The sequence below is a fragment of the Benincasa hispida genome, chromosome 7 (genome assembly GCF_009727055.1).
Source record: "Benincasa hispida cultivar B227 chromosome 7, ASM972705v1, whole genome shotgun sequence".
In the NCBI taxonomy this organism is placed as follows: Eukaryota; Viridiplantae; Streptophyta; class Magnoliopsida; order Cucurbitales; family Cucurbitaceae; genus Benincasa; species Benincasa hispida.
In genome coordinates, this window is record NC_052355.1 from 43,847,295 (window position 1) to 43,860,143 (window position 12,849).

General features: G+C 36.0%; 2 protein-coding genes across 2 annotated transcripts; both read left to right on the forward strand.

Moving 5' to 3' along the window:
* The first annotated feature begins 1,204 nt into the window (after window positions 1–1,204).
* LOC120081208 (uncharacterized protein At5g01610) lies at window positions 1,205–3,783 on the forward strand. Its single transcript, XM_039035909.1, has 3 exons — window positions 1,205–1,493; window positions 2,695–2,749; window positions 3,094–3,783. Exons 1-3 carry the CDS (start codon window positions 1,392–1,394, stop codon window positions 3,471–3,473), a joined length of 537 nt encoding a protein of 178 aa, XP_038891837.1. The 5' UTR covers window positions 1,205–1,391; the 3' UTR covers window positions 3,474–3,783.
* A 7,786-nt stretch (window positions 3,784–11,569) lies between these two features.
* Window positions 11,570–12,451, forward strand: LOC120081103. Its single transcript, XM_039035778.1, has one exon. The coding sequence runs from the start codon at window positions 11,570–11,572 to the stop codon at window positions 12,449–12,451; it is 882 nt and encodes a 293-aa protein (XP_038891706.1).
* The last annotated feature ends 398 nt before the right edge of the window (window positions 12,452–12,849 follow it).

A 12,849-nucleotide genomic window follows, 5' to 3' on the forward strand; every position in this document is an offset into this window, starting at 1 on the left:
CCTAAATTAAAATTACAAGTTTAGCTTTTGAATTATTAGATTTGTTTCTATTTATTTAACTTTTTTTTTAAAAAAAAATGTCCCATAAGGTTTTTTAACTTTAAATATTGTGAAAGATAGGTTATTCATCTATTCAACATTTTTTTAGACTCTTAAATTTATGTCGATTTGATTTCCAAACTTTGAAGTGTGTTTAGTAGGTCTATAAAATTGGAAATAGTGTCTAATTAATTCTTAAATTGTCAATTTCGTGTATAATAAGTTTATGACTTTTTAATTATTAATTGGTCTTTGACCTGGTACACCATACACAATAGTTGTTATGTCATGTCTGGTTCAATTAATTCCTTTAAAGGTCATTTTTATTGCTTTTTTCTCACGTTTCTTCTTCTTGATTTGAATTATCTTGATCATCTTCTTCTCTTGGTTCTTCTCCTCAAAATTTGTTCAATTTGAAGCTCACTTTCTCCTTGTCTCATTCTCCACTCTTCTTTCTTATTACATGCAAAATATTGAAGTCTAGGACCTCGAAAAGAATGAGTTAAAAACAACAATATACAAACACACACAAATTCGAATAAAAAAAAGCTAAACCGCTGCAAAGGCTTCTTGACAACAGTGCCAATTTGATAGCCTCGAAGATGTGCCACCATAAATACACTCAAAGGATCAAATAAATTTGTAAAACTCAATTTAACATTTTCTTAAAATTCACAGATTTTTTAAATTCAAAATCAAAGTTCAGTATTTTTATTAATGGATAATTAAATTGGATAACACTTTTACGTATAATAATTAAATATATAGTAACATTTTAAAAATTGCAAATATAGCAAATTTTAAGACCCGATTGCTATATTTGATACACTATAGTTTATATTAGCGATATGGTTTTTCATTAATAGACTTCGAGAGTTGGATCTCAATTTTGTAATATTTATAAATTATTTTATATCGTGCTATATCTATTTATATTTTAGACCCGATTGCTATATTCGTAAATGTCACTTTATTAAAGGTAAATATTAATTTAAAATCTAATTCATGAAAGAATCCCGCCCTTTCTAACCAAACCTAGCGTGACATTAGAATAGGAAATGGCAATTAACAATAAAACCGCTCAAAAGCCGGAAGATTAGCTCTTTCCATTTACCAATTTACCAAATTACCCTCCCGATTCCATTTCACACTCCTCAACACAACAACAGCGCAGAACAGAACGAAAGCGCCACAATTCACATTTGACAGTAGCCGCTAGCGCCTTTGTCTTCTCCAGGTTGCTTCAGATTTATATGGGTGTGGCTCCCATTTTCTCCATTACTCCCATCTCCCCATTTTCTTCTCTCGCCGCCGAGCTTTAGAGGTAGTGAACGTCGGTCCTTGCTTCGAAAATGGAGAAGGCTTTGACTAAAGTGGGCAGCTTAAAGGTTGGGAGCTTGTGGATTTCAAAGAAAGCCAAGGAGGAACTCGCTAACATCACTGATGATTTCAATGTGAGTTTCTGCTGGTCTTGTTTCTGCTTTGTATTTGTTAATTTTGTTTATTTATTGGGCACCCTTTTGTGTCTCTGCCCATGTTTTTCTTTGATTTTGGTGTTGGGTTTCTTTTTGTTGTTCGAGATTTGAGTAATGCAGTTTTACTTGATTGTTATTAGCAGTGGATTTTGTGCTGATTTTTCTTTGTTTATCGCCTACTGCTAAGATTAAGGCTAGATCCGTTGGTTTCTTCCATTAATTAAAGGGTTCACCAGTAGGGTTGCGATGGAAGTGAAAATGGACTGAAGGGGTCATTTGGGTTTGGTTGATTGTATCACTTTGATTGAAAAACTTCTTGGGAAAAATATTGAGAAAATACATCTACTGTAGGATGACATGGGGGTGGGGGATACTGGAGGATGAGAATTGTGTTGATTGACCAAAATCTATTTGGATAAAACTCCATGATCTATTCAGGAGATGTTAATATGGAATCTGTCTGTTAAAAGTGAGGAATTCTCTTTTTCCAATGTTCCCGTCAAGGAGATGTTGATTGTCTGTTCAGAATACCACCTCGAAAGAACCAAGAAACTTCACACTCTTAATAAGATAGATGAGCTACTCTTCTTACTGTCAATTGGTTTTGAGATGAAACCCCATACTATCAAATCAAATATGGTATCAAAGTCCATGAAACCTAAATGAGTATTTGGTCTAATAGAAAGAAATTGTAATCTGACCAAGAATGGGGAACCTAAAAGAGGCACCATCTTGAGAGGACATGTTGAGAATCCTACATTGGAAAAATCATGGATCTCACACTCTTAATAAGATAGATGGGCTACTCCTCTCATAGTCAATTGGTTTTGAGATGAAACCCCATACTATCAAATATTGTATTAGAGGCCATAAAACCCAAACGAGTATTTGGTCCAATAAAAAGAAATTGTGATCCGATCAAGAATGGTGAACTCAAAAGAAGTCCCATCTTGAGGGGGCATTAAAGTCAAATAGGACGGACTAAATGTGATGCTCATAACTTACTTCAAATAGGACTATTGATGTAAGCACCGTAAAAGCAGACTAAATCTGATGCTCATAACTTACTCAAGTTGAATGGCATCAACTAGAACTCTTGAGTACTTCTCCATTTATGTATAGGCAAATATTAAACTTAGACCATGGTTAGAATCTCATATATGTTATCTTTTTGTGGCAGACTTTCTCAAATACCGTTGAAGAGAAGGCAAAGTGGATTTTCAACAAGCTAAAAGGTGACCTCATGCACATTCTCTCCTCTTAAATTAGAATAATTACATATTCAATGCTGGGTTAATGGACAATGTTGCTGCAATATCTGGTTGCATTCTGTGGGAAGTTCTCCAAAAAGTTCCTATGAGTGAAGTTTCCTCTTTCATTTTTCCTTTTCCTTTTGAATCAGTTATTGGATTGCCTTTCCCCTTTCTGCATATCTGTATTCTTCGTATGACAAACTGTCTCTCACTCCCTTATGACTGCCTCTCATCTCCTATATTAAGTTTTAAAAGGTTTACATGAGCATAATAATGAAGAAAATCATAACCTATTTGAGTATTCAAGATTTTTTTTCCTCCCACAGGAAAGCCATTGAAGAGCTTGCCAGAGTTACTTCGTGAGTACAACTTACCGCCCGGTCTCTTTCCTCAGAACATGACCTGTTATGAATTTGATGAATCTAAGTCCAAGCTGATTGTATACTTACCATCCGCTTGTGAGATAAGCTTCAAGGATTCCTCTGTAGTCAGATATGCAACACGGGTGAAAGCAACTCTTCAGAGAGGGAAGCTTACAAGCATTGAAGGAATGAAGACAAAAGTCTTAGTGTGGGTGAAAGTGACAAGTGTGTCGGTTGAGGGCTACAAATCTGATAAGGTCTGGTTCACAGCAGGAGTGAAGAAGTCGAGATCGAAAGATGCATATGAAAAGCCCCATGATGCCGTTAGGGTAGAAGATTTCTGATATTCAAACTATGGCACATTGCCAGATATCGTTAAGGAAGCAGGTAAATGAATCCTGTGGTTACATACGCTGCATTGTTCCATATGCATTGTCCCAATATAGAAATTTGAATCTTGTCCCCATTATAGATACTGTTTTCATGAGGTTTGTAGATTCTCTGTTATCTCTTTGTGGTTCAATGTTACGTTCTCTCGTGGAGAAGTGACAGAACCAGATGAACTATAAAATGTCATACTTCCCAACTTATCTAGCTGAGCAGGTCTTTCTTGAAGTGAGGAAACATTAAATAGCAGAACTGAGAGATTATGAAGAGACTAGTAGTTAAGGGGGTAAAATACTTAATTTCTTGTTCTTATATCTAGTTTTTTTAAAGAGATAAACAGCATTTACGGATTTTTTTTTTTTTTTTTTTTATTTTTTTTTTAAGTTTCTTCTATTTTTCGTAAAAGCTAAATGATCTTTTTATTTAAAGTTAGTGAGAATAAACCAAAATTTCATATCTTTATGCTTGCATAAAGTTTTGGAAGCATTTGAAGAATGAAGAATGAATTATATTACTTAATGTAATAGGCGGGGGATATGAAAACATTCTTCAAACAGCCTACATATTCTCACCTTTTCCTACACACAAATTCTTTTTTAATTAGTTTTTTAAAAAATAAAAAATGCCACAACAATTTTTTACTGGATGTAGTAGGGGCTATACAATAGTTAGGTGTAGTCCAATTGTATCAAAATGTTTTCTTCGTCAAACCAGAGAGCATAGAGATACACAGAAAGGGAAAGGCAGTGTAACCAAACAAGCTCAAACAATTTTATTTTTCTTTTCTTGAAAGAACACAAACGAATGTTTTTAGACAGAAAATAGTAGTTTGATATTACATTGCTTTTCCTTCAAAAGGTAGAAAAAGTAGTAAAGACAATAGAATGTTTAACATTATCTTTTTGCTTTGATTCAACAAAGTGGAAAGCGATACGACGAGGTTGCATTCGCTTGATGTGATTTATTTATTTATTTCGAATGCTAGTGTGAACTTTATCATTTTTATAAGATATTAGATAAACATAGAGTTTCTTCTCAAAATTAATTGATAATGAAAGGAAAAGCATATGCATTTTATAAACATCGTGAGACCTCTTTGTATTTTCAATTTGAATTTTGAACATCCTTAATCTCAATAAGATCCAATATAATTGAATATAATTGATGGTAGACGTCGATCTGCTGATGATGGATATAGTATTCGATTTAAATTTATGCAGGTTTTTCTTTTAGAATACTAAATCACGACAACTTAAGCATAATTTAGATAGTCAAAACATATATGCTAACATGAACATAATTCAAGTGAAATAAGACACACTCTTGGCCATGAAGTTTGAATTACTCCCACCCAAAATTGCTATACTAAAAAAATAAAAAGAAAAATACATTTAATTGATCAAAAGTTCCAACCTCTCCAATCTTTCCACTCACATAATATTTCTAAATTCAAATATCACACTTCCGTGTTAACTTTATGTTTATTGATATCTTTTTTTTCCACCATGAATTTCTTCTTGTTATTTTCAAGTGTATTCCCATTCTAATAAAAATGTTATATTTAATGTTATAAAGTAGTAATTAATTTACTAAACTAAAATTGTCATTTTAAAAACTAGAGATGAAATATGGAACCCAATATTGAGACATCTATTTGTTTGTGACTCGAAAATCGATATCGTTAATTCAACCCCAAATAAAAACAAAAATATTTGTAAATCACCGAAACCTACTTCTTATACTAACAAGTAGCATAAGTGGCAAGTACGGAGTTGAACTACAGGGAGACCATAATTTAATCTTCTCTTAAGCTAAATTTGACTATGAAAAGCAGTAAAAACAGGGTTTTGGTGTTAGATAAAATGAAAACATGCAAGGAATTAAAATACAAGGGATAAATGTAAACTAGGATTGATCGATCTAGTTTCTAGAGCCATTCAATGCTATTTCTATCCTCGATTTCTAAAACTTAAACATACAACCAATTCATGTATGCACAATTACTAGCTCGATGTGATCTCTAGCCTCTACAAAGGCAGACAACTAAATAGAATCTAATTGAGAAAGCATCCTAATTATTAATTAAGATTGGAAAGGCTACACCCCAACTAATCTACATGTTTCTAAATTCTTTTGGGTTTGATAGCGACTATATAGAATTAAAAATACATGCATTATAATTTAGAATTCAATTGTGTCGATTAATTGTCAAGAAAGCCATATTCAATTAACCAATTTTATCTCCAAACCTAGCAATTCAAGCATCCTATGAATAACCATCAAATGCCCAATTAACTAATGTTATTTGATTGGTTTTTAGCTAGAGATTCATGTAAGAATGTGACGTAACTAAAAATCGATTAGCCATGCACGATTATGTATGAATAGTCAATCCCACAATCATGCGTATAAAAATTATAATGGATTCAAAGAAGACACAAATTCAACATGCCATTCATTCAAGAATACAAAATTCTCAAGAAATTAACAAAGAATTAAAACTCCAAAAACTAGATAGAAAATCATTACCTCGAGCAATCCATAGACAAATCGAAGAGGAAGATCCAATCCATTATTTACAATCCAAAAGAAAATAAAAATCTAACCAAAGATACAAAAAAGATAAAGGAAGGGGAAGAACTAGCAGCCATTCCTCAGCCTCTATAAGATTTTGCATCCTCTTCTTACCTAATTCGGAAAGAACACTTTTATACAATAGGTGCAACGCTGGCAAGAGTTTGCAATGCTCTTTTCGACAGCAGCACTTAAGCGTTGGAGTAGCGTTGCAACGTTATTGTGACGCTTGCTTGCGACAGGTGCACGCGCACACGGATGCGTTGGCGTTCTATTAATCTTCCAGTGTTGCAATGCTAAGTGTAGCATTGTGACGCTGCCCTGTATATGAGCCTATTTCCTTACGACGTTGCGTTAAAGCATTGAGTGAGGGTTGCGATACTCTAGTCAGGGGTATTTTGGTCATTTCTTCTCTTTTGAAACACAGATGCTGAAATCACCTCCAAAATGCTTCAAATTAACTCCGTTTCTCTCCAAATGCTCGGTTCTACCTCTTTGGCACTCAATACCTATAAAAGAGGATAACTAACATTAAAAATTCATTAACGAGCCTAAATTAATCTAGAAATTATAGCTTTTTTTGAGAGTTATCAAATATTCCCAACTTAATTCTTGCTCATCCCGAGCAAGGTAAAAGAAAATCTAGACATGAATCATGTGATGCAAATGAGTGACTCGAACCTCAAGGCTAAATAGAGAAATTTAAAACTAATTCTCTATCCCCTACATGTGTGTACGCTTAGCCAATCCTATCTAGGGCTTTACTAGTCCGGAAAGGTTTTATTCGACCCTCAACGCGTTTCCCCTATTTTGGCTCGGAAGAACAAATATTAAGCTTCCTAGATCCAAGGTGGAAATGTAAAACTTAAGGGAACCAAACTTTTATTCTACTTTTTTTTTTTGTTGTTGTTGTTGTTGTTGTTGTTGTTGTTGTTTAATCAAAAGAGGAACCTTTATCCAAACTATACCACCTTTGTTTTTGCTTGCTTACACAGGTTACGTGAAAGACATATAACTACGAGCAACGTATCCTTCAAAGGTGTCGAAGATTACTCATTCCTCAAAGACATTTTAGCTTAGAGAGAAACTATGGGTGTCATAACTGCCCCAGGTTAATCACACCCCTGAGAAAGAGGAGTAATCTCCTTAAAAAATATCATACAAACTTACTTTTACTCTACAATATGTTTGCCTTTTATTTAGTATACAACAACCTTTTACTTTATAAAACAAGAGTTTGGAAAAAAGCTAAGCATGCATATTAAGTTGAGCTTAAGTTACTTAAATTAATGCAAATTGAATGCTTAAAACATGCTCTGATACCTACTACCTTATAGCGTTGCATTAGAGTGTTGAGCTATCATTTCCCCCAAATGACTTATTGTTAATGCTGCATTAGCTCCCTTAAACTCCTGTAATAACCTTCTTCTTAAAGAAATCAACACATCTCTGGGGTAGCTCAACTTCTTTGCTTAAAGCACCTGCTACCACGTTAGCCTTACCTGGGTGATAATCAATGGTTCAATCATAATCTTTAATTAACTCTATCCACTGCCTTTGTCTTAGATTTAATTCTTTTTGACCAAAGATATATTTTAGACTCTTATGATCTGCAAAGATGTGACGTTTCTCACCATATAGATAATGTCTCCAACTCTTTAATGCTAGCACTAGAGCTGCTAGTTCTAAATCATGAGTAAGGTAGTCCCCCTCATGCTTCTTCAATTTTCTGGATGCATAAGCTACTACTTTACCATCCTACATTAATACACATCCTAATCCCTGTCTGGATGCATCACAGTAAATCTCGAAATCCTTCCCAGGAATTGGAAGAGTTAGGATTGGTGTAGTCACCAATCTTTTCTTTAAGTCTTGAAAACTCTGTTCACAACTATTTGTCCATTCAAACATTGCATCATTCATGGTTAGACTGGTTAGTGGGAGAGCTATCTTTGAGAAGCCCTCTACAAACTTCCTGTAGTAACCTGCCAGCCTAAGAAAACGTACCTCCATCATTGAGGTAGGCCGCTCCCATCTAACTACAGCCTCAATCTTCTAAGGATCAATGTTGACATTTTTTGTGGACACTACGTGTCCTAAAAACACCACCTGGTCGAGCCAAAACTTGCATTTGTTGAACTTAGCATATAACTGCTTCTCGCGTAATGTTTATAGCACTATTCTCAAATGCTCTGCATGTTTTTCTTTACTACCTGAATAAACCAGGATATCATCTATAAAAAAAATTACAAACTGATCTAAATAGGGATGAAATATCCCGTTCATCAAATCCGTAAACACCATTGGACATTAATTAAGCCAAATGGCTTAACCAGAAACTCATAATGCGCATATCTAGTCCGGAAGGCTGTTTTGGGAAGATTCGCCTCCTTAACCATTAACCGATGGTAACCTGATCTCAGATCAATTTTAGAAAATACTGATTTTAGCTGTTCAAACAGGTCGTTAATACGAGGTAGCAGATACTTATTCCATATAGTTACCTTGTTCAACTGTCTGTAGCTAATGCACAGCCTGAGTGTGCCATCCTTCTTTTTCACAAATAATACTGGTGCTCCCCAAGGTGACATATTGGTTTTGATATAGCCCTTATCTACTAATTCCTGTAATTGAGTCTTCAATTCCTTCAGCTCAGCTGGTGTTTTCCTATAAAGTGCTTGAGAGATGGGTGTTGTCCTTAAAATCAAATCTATAGTAAACTCCACCTCTCTATCAAGTGGTAGTCCTGATAACTCCTCAGGGAATACGTTACTGAACTTCTACACCATAGGAACATCTTCTGGTCCTAACTTCTTCGACTGTGAAACTATACATGGGCCAAGTATGCTGCATAACCTTTATTCAATAACTTCCTGGCCTTTACTGCTGAAATTAGACAAGTAGGGAAAATTTTCCTTTCTCTTGCAAACACTACTTCCGCTTGACCTGGTAATTTGAATATCGCTTCCTTCTTATGACGGTCACAGTTTCATGGTATTTAAAAAAGAAATTCATTCCTAGAATAGTATCAAACTCTAGTAGTTCTAAGGGAATCAAATCAATCACCATGCTCTGTCTCTCTATTAAAATTACACATTTTTTTATAATAGTTATTAACTATCAGTAGATTGCTAATAGAGGTAGAAATAACTAACTTCTCAGGCATAATTTCTAGCATCTCATCAGTATTCAATACAAACATGCTAGAAATAAATGAATGGGTCACCCCAGGGTCAAATAATACATGAGCATATCTATCATGAATAAAGATCGTACCAGTAACAACATTGGGTGCATCCTTAGCCTCCTGCTGAGTCATAGCATAAACCTTGCCCTGTTGACGTGGCCATCCTGCTGCACCTTTCTACTTGGCACTACTAGTTTCCTCATCACATGCTGTACCTACCTTAGGCTGTATCACTGTCTAGGATGTTGTTCTACTTAGTCTTTGCCCCTACAACTAGCTGGGGACATTCCCTCCTGTAATGCCTAGGCTGTTCACACTGATAGCAGACATTTTGTCCCTCATAACTTGTTCTAAATGATATTTTCCATATTTAGTACATTGAGGCTTTCTACCTGTATTGGCCACTGGCTCTCCTGTACGTCTCGATCTAGACCCTCTAGTTGTCTGGCTGGATCTCTGCCTACTTCTTCTCTATTGACTACATGTTGTACTACCTTGAGAAGTCATTGGCTCGATGAAGTGGGGCTTCAAATCTCTCATGCCAGATTCTCTTAGAGTAATTTTCCTCTTTTCTCATCTAGAGACTTCCCTGTCTTGCCTGTCCTCTGCCAAGCTCTCCTCCACTCACATTGCAGTCTCCATTAATTGGGAGAAATCCGTCTAGTTAGCTGTAGTAGTAACAGAAGTCTGTATCTCTCTTCTCAGTTTTCTTTCAAAACGTTTGCACCTATCTTTTTTCTCAGCTATAATTGTAGAAGCATACCTGGATAGCCCTGTATAATTCTATCCATATTCAGCAACGATCATATTTCCTTGAACGAGTTTCAGAAACTCATTCCTTTTTGCCTTATGATAAGAAGTAGGATAGTATTTGTCTTAAAAAATCCTCTTAAACTCATCCCAGGTCATCTCCTCTGATCTGTTCCTTCTGGAACCTATCACTCTCCACCACTGCTCAACCCTTTTCTACAGCAGAAATACCGCTAACTTGACCTTACGATCCTTAGGGCATTCTGTTACCTAGAAACATTTCTCTATCTAAATTAACCATGCCTCAACATCTGCAGGGTTAGTAGTACCCTTAAATGCAGTAGTACCCAGTGCCTTTATCCTCTCAATGCCATACTTTTTCTTAGGATCTGTTTGTACAGATCCTACGCTAGCTAGCATCATTTGGGCAATCCTATCGAAAACTCTATCCTCCATATGAGGATCTACTTTAACCCGAGGGGTACTAGAATCTCCTTTCGATATAGCTTCCAGTACTACGGGTTCTCTAACTGGATCTTGATCCCTTTGAGCTATAAAATCTCTGGTAGGGTCATGATCCTTTTCAGCCATTTGTCAAGTCAATCCATCACCTTCTCGAGGTTTGATTCCTATAACATTATTAGGCTAGAACATCATTCACATGCCCCTATTCTAATGCATGATTCTATTTCCCAAAATTTTATGCTATGATACCAACTTGTCACACCCTTTCCCAAATTACCCTCATAATCTGAGAAGAAGTGTGAAGACAACAATTGCCAATCCTCTTATGACAACTACTGCCAACATACTTCCATGAACTTGTACTTCTAGTACCTAATAAGTAGTTTTATAACTCACAACGAATTATTATCAAAAGGTCTATACAACTTAGCATACAGATTTTCACATAGTAGGATACTTTATTTACATAGCCACTCAAAACTCTATCATGACTCCCACAACATGAACTAAGATACAAGTTTAACAAGACATGATGTGCCACCTAAGATTCAAATCCTCTTAGGTTCTTGAGAAGTGACTGACTAGTAGAACTGTTAGGCCTCGGGACTTTGATCGTTACCTAGGGAGGAAAACTTTAAAAAGGGTAAGCTGAAAATGCCTAGTGAGCGACTTCTTTTAAATAAATCATACTTTCATAACTCACGATATAAACATGTTTAGAATAACATATTTACATTCAAATTCCAGGGTTCAAAAATAAAAATTTGAAAATATAAAATCATAACATGTAAAACTCTAGACTAAAACTCATCAATATTTCCTGTAAAATTCCTCTACTTCTTTGCCTAAACATGTGGGAGAGCCCTTTTGTTCAATCCCTAATAACCTTAGTTGAGAGAGAACCCTTTTTCTCGATCTCATCAATGTCAACAACATCAATAAAGGAATGGACCGCCGCTTGTCTTTCAACAAACGCAACAACAGCATCAACAACCCTTCAATAGAGGTGGCAACGCATCGAGTTCTGGAACTCTGTTGGAAAACCTATTGAAGGAATACATAGCCCAGAACGACACAATGCTGAAGAGCCAGACGTCATTAATCAGAAACCTGGAAATCCAAGTGGGGCAGATTGCAAGCAAGTTGAAAAGCAGGCAGCCAGGTGTTCTACTTAGCAGTATAGAGACACCTGGGAATAATAACGGGAAAGAGCAATGTCATACAGTGACGTTGCGGAGTGGAAGAGCCCTTGCAGAAAGAAAGATGAATCCAAGAAACAATAATCCTTCGAAAGAACGCATTACATGTTCAACAGATCAGGAAAAGAGAACGCCAGAAAATACAAGCCATTCAGAAATCAGCACGTCTAACGTGGGAAAGCAGGAGGTGCCTCTGAATGCACCATTCCCTAGGCGTCTGATGAAAAATAATGATGAACATCAGTTCAAGCGCTTTCTCGAGCACTTAAAGCAGCTGCACATCAACATACCACTCATAGAAGCTTTGGAGCAGATGCCAATATACGTGAAGTTTTTGAAGGACATTTTGATGAAAAAGAGAAAAGTCAGTGAGAAAGAAGTAATAACACTAACGCAGGAATGCAACGCGTTAGTAAGAAACAAGCTACCACAGAAGCAAAAGGACCTAGGGAGCTTCACAGTTCCTTGTTCAATTGGAGGATTAGATGTGGGTCATGCGTCGTGCAACCTAGGAGCGAGCATCAATCTCATGCCCCTTTCAGTTTTTAAGAAATTGAGGATTGGCGAGGCACAACCTACTTCTGTTACCCTTCAACTCGCTGACAGGACAATTAAATACCCGGAAAGTAAGATTGAAGATATTTTAGTGAAGGTTGACGATCTCATATTCCCAGCAGACTTTATTATTCTGGATTATGAAGCAGATATGGAGGTTTCAATCATCCTTGGACGCCTTTCTTGGCTACTGGGAAAGTTCTGATTGACGTGCATAAATGTGAGCTAACCATGCGCGTGGATAATGAAGAGGTGAAATTTAATGTGCTCAACGCATTAAAATTCCCAGACAGTGATGATTGTCAGCTAAACAATATTGAATTGACTGAAGAAGAGACTTGAGTACGTGAAGTTCTCGCATTGGAGGGAACCCTGAAAGAATCCGAGCCGCCAAGTCTGAGTGAGTGGCAGACAAAACCAATGTGTCCTTCACTCGAACAACCACCTGAACTCGAATTAAAACAGTTACCCAGAAATTTGAAATATGCTTTTCTTGGAACTAATAATACATTACCTGTTATCATTTCTGCTAATCTCACAAAGCCTAATGAAGATTCACTCTTGCAGATGTTGAAGAAACATAAACGCGCAATAGGGTGGATA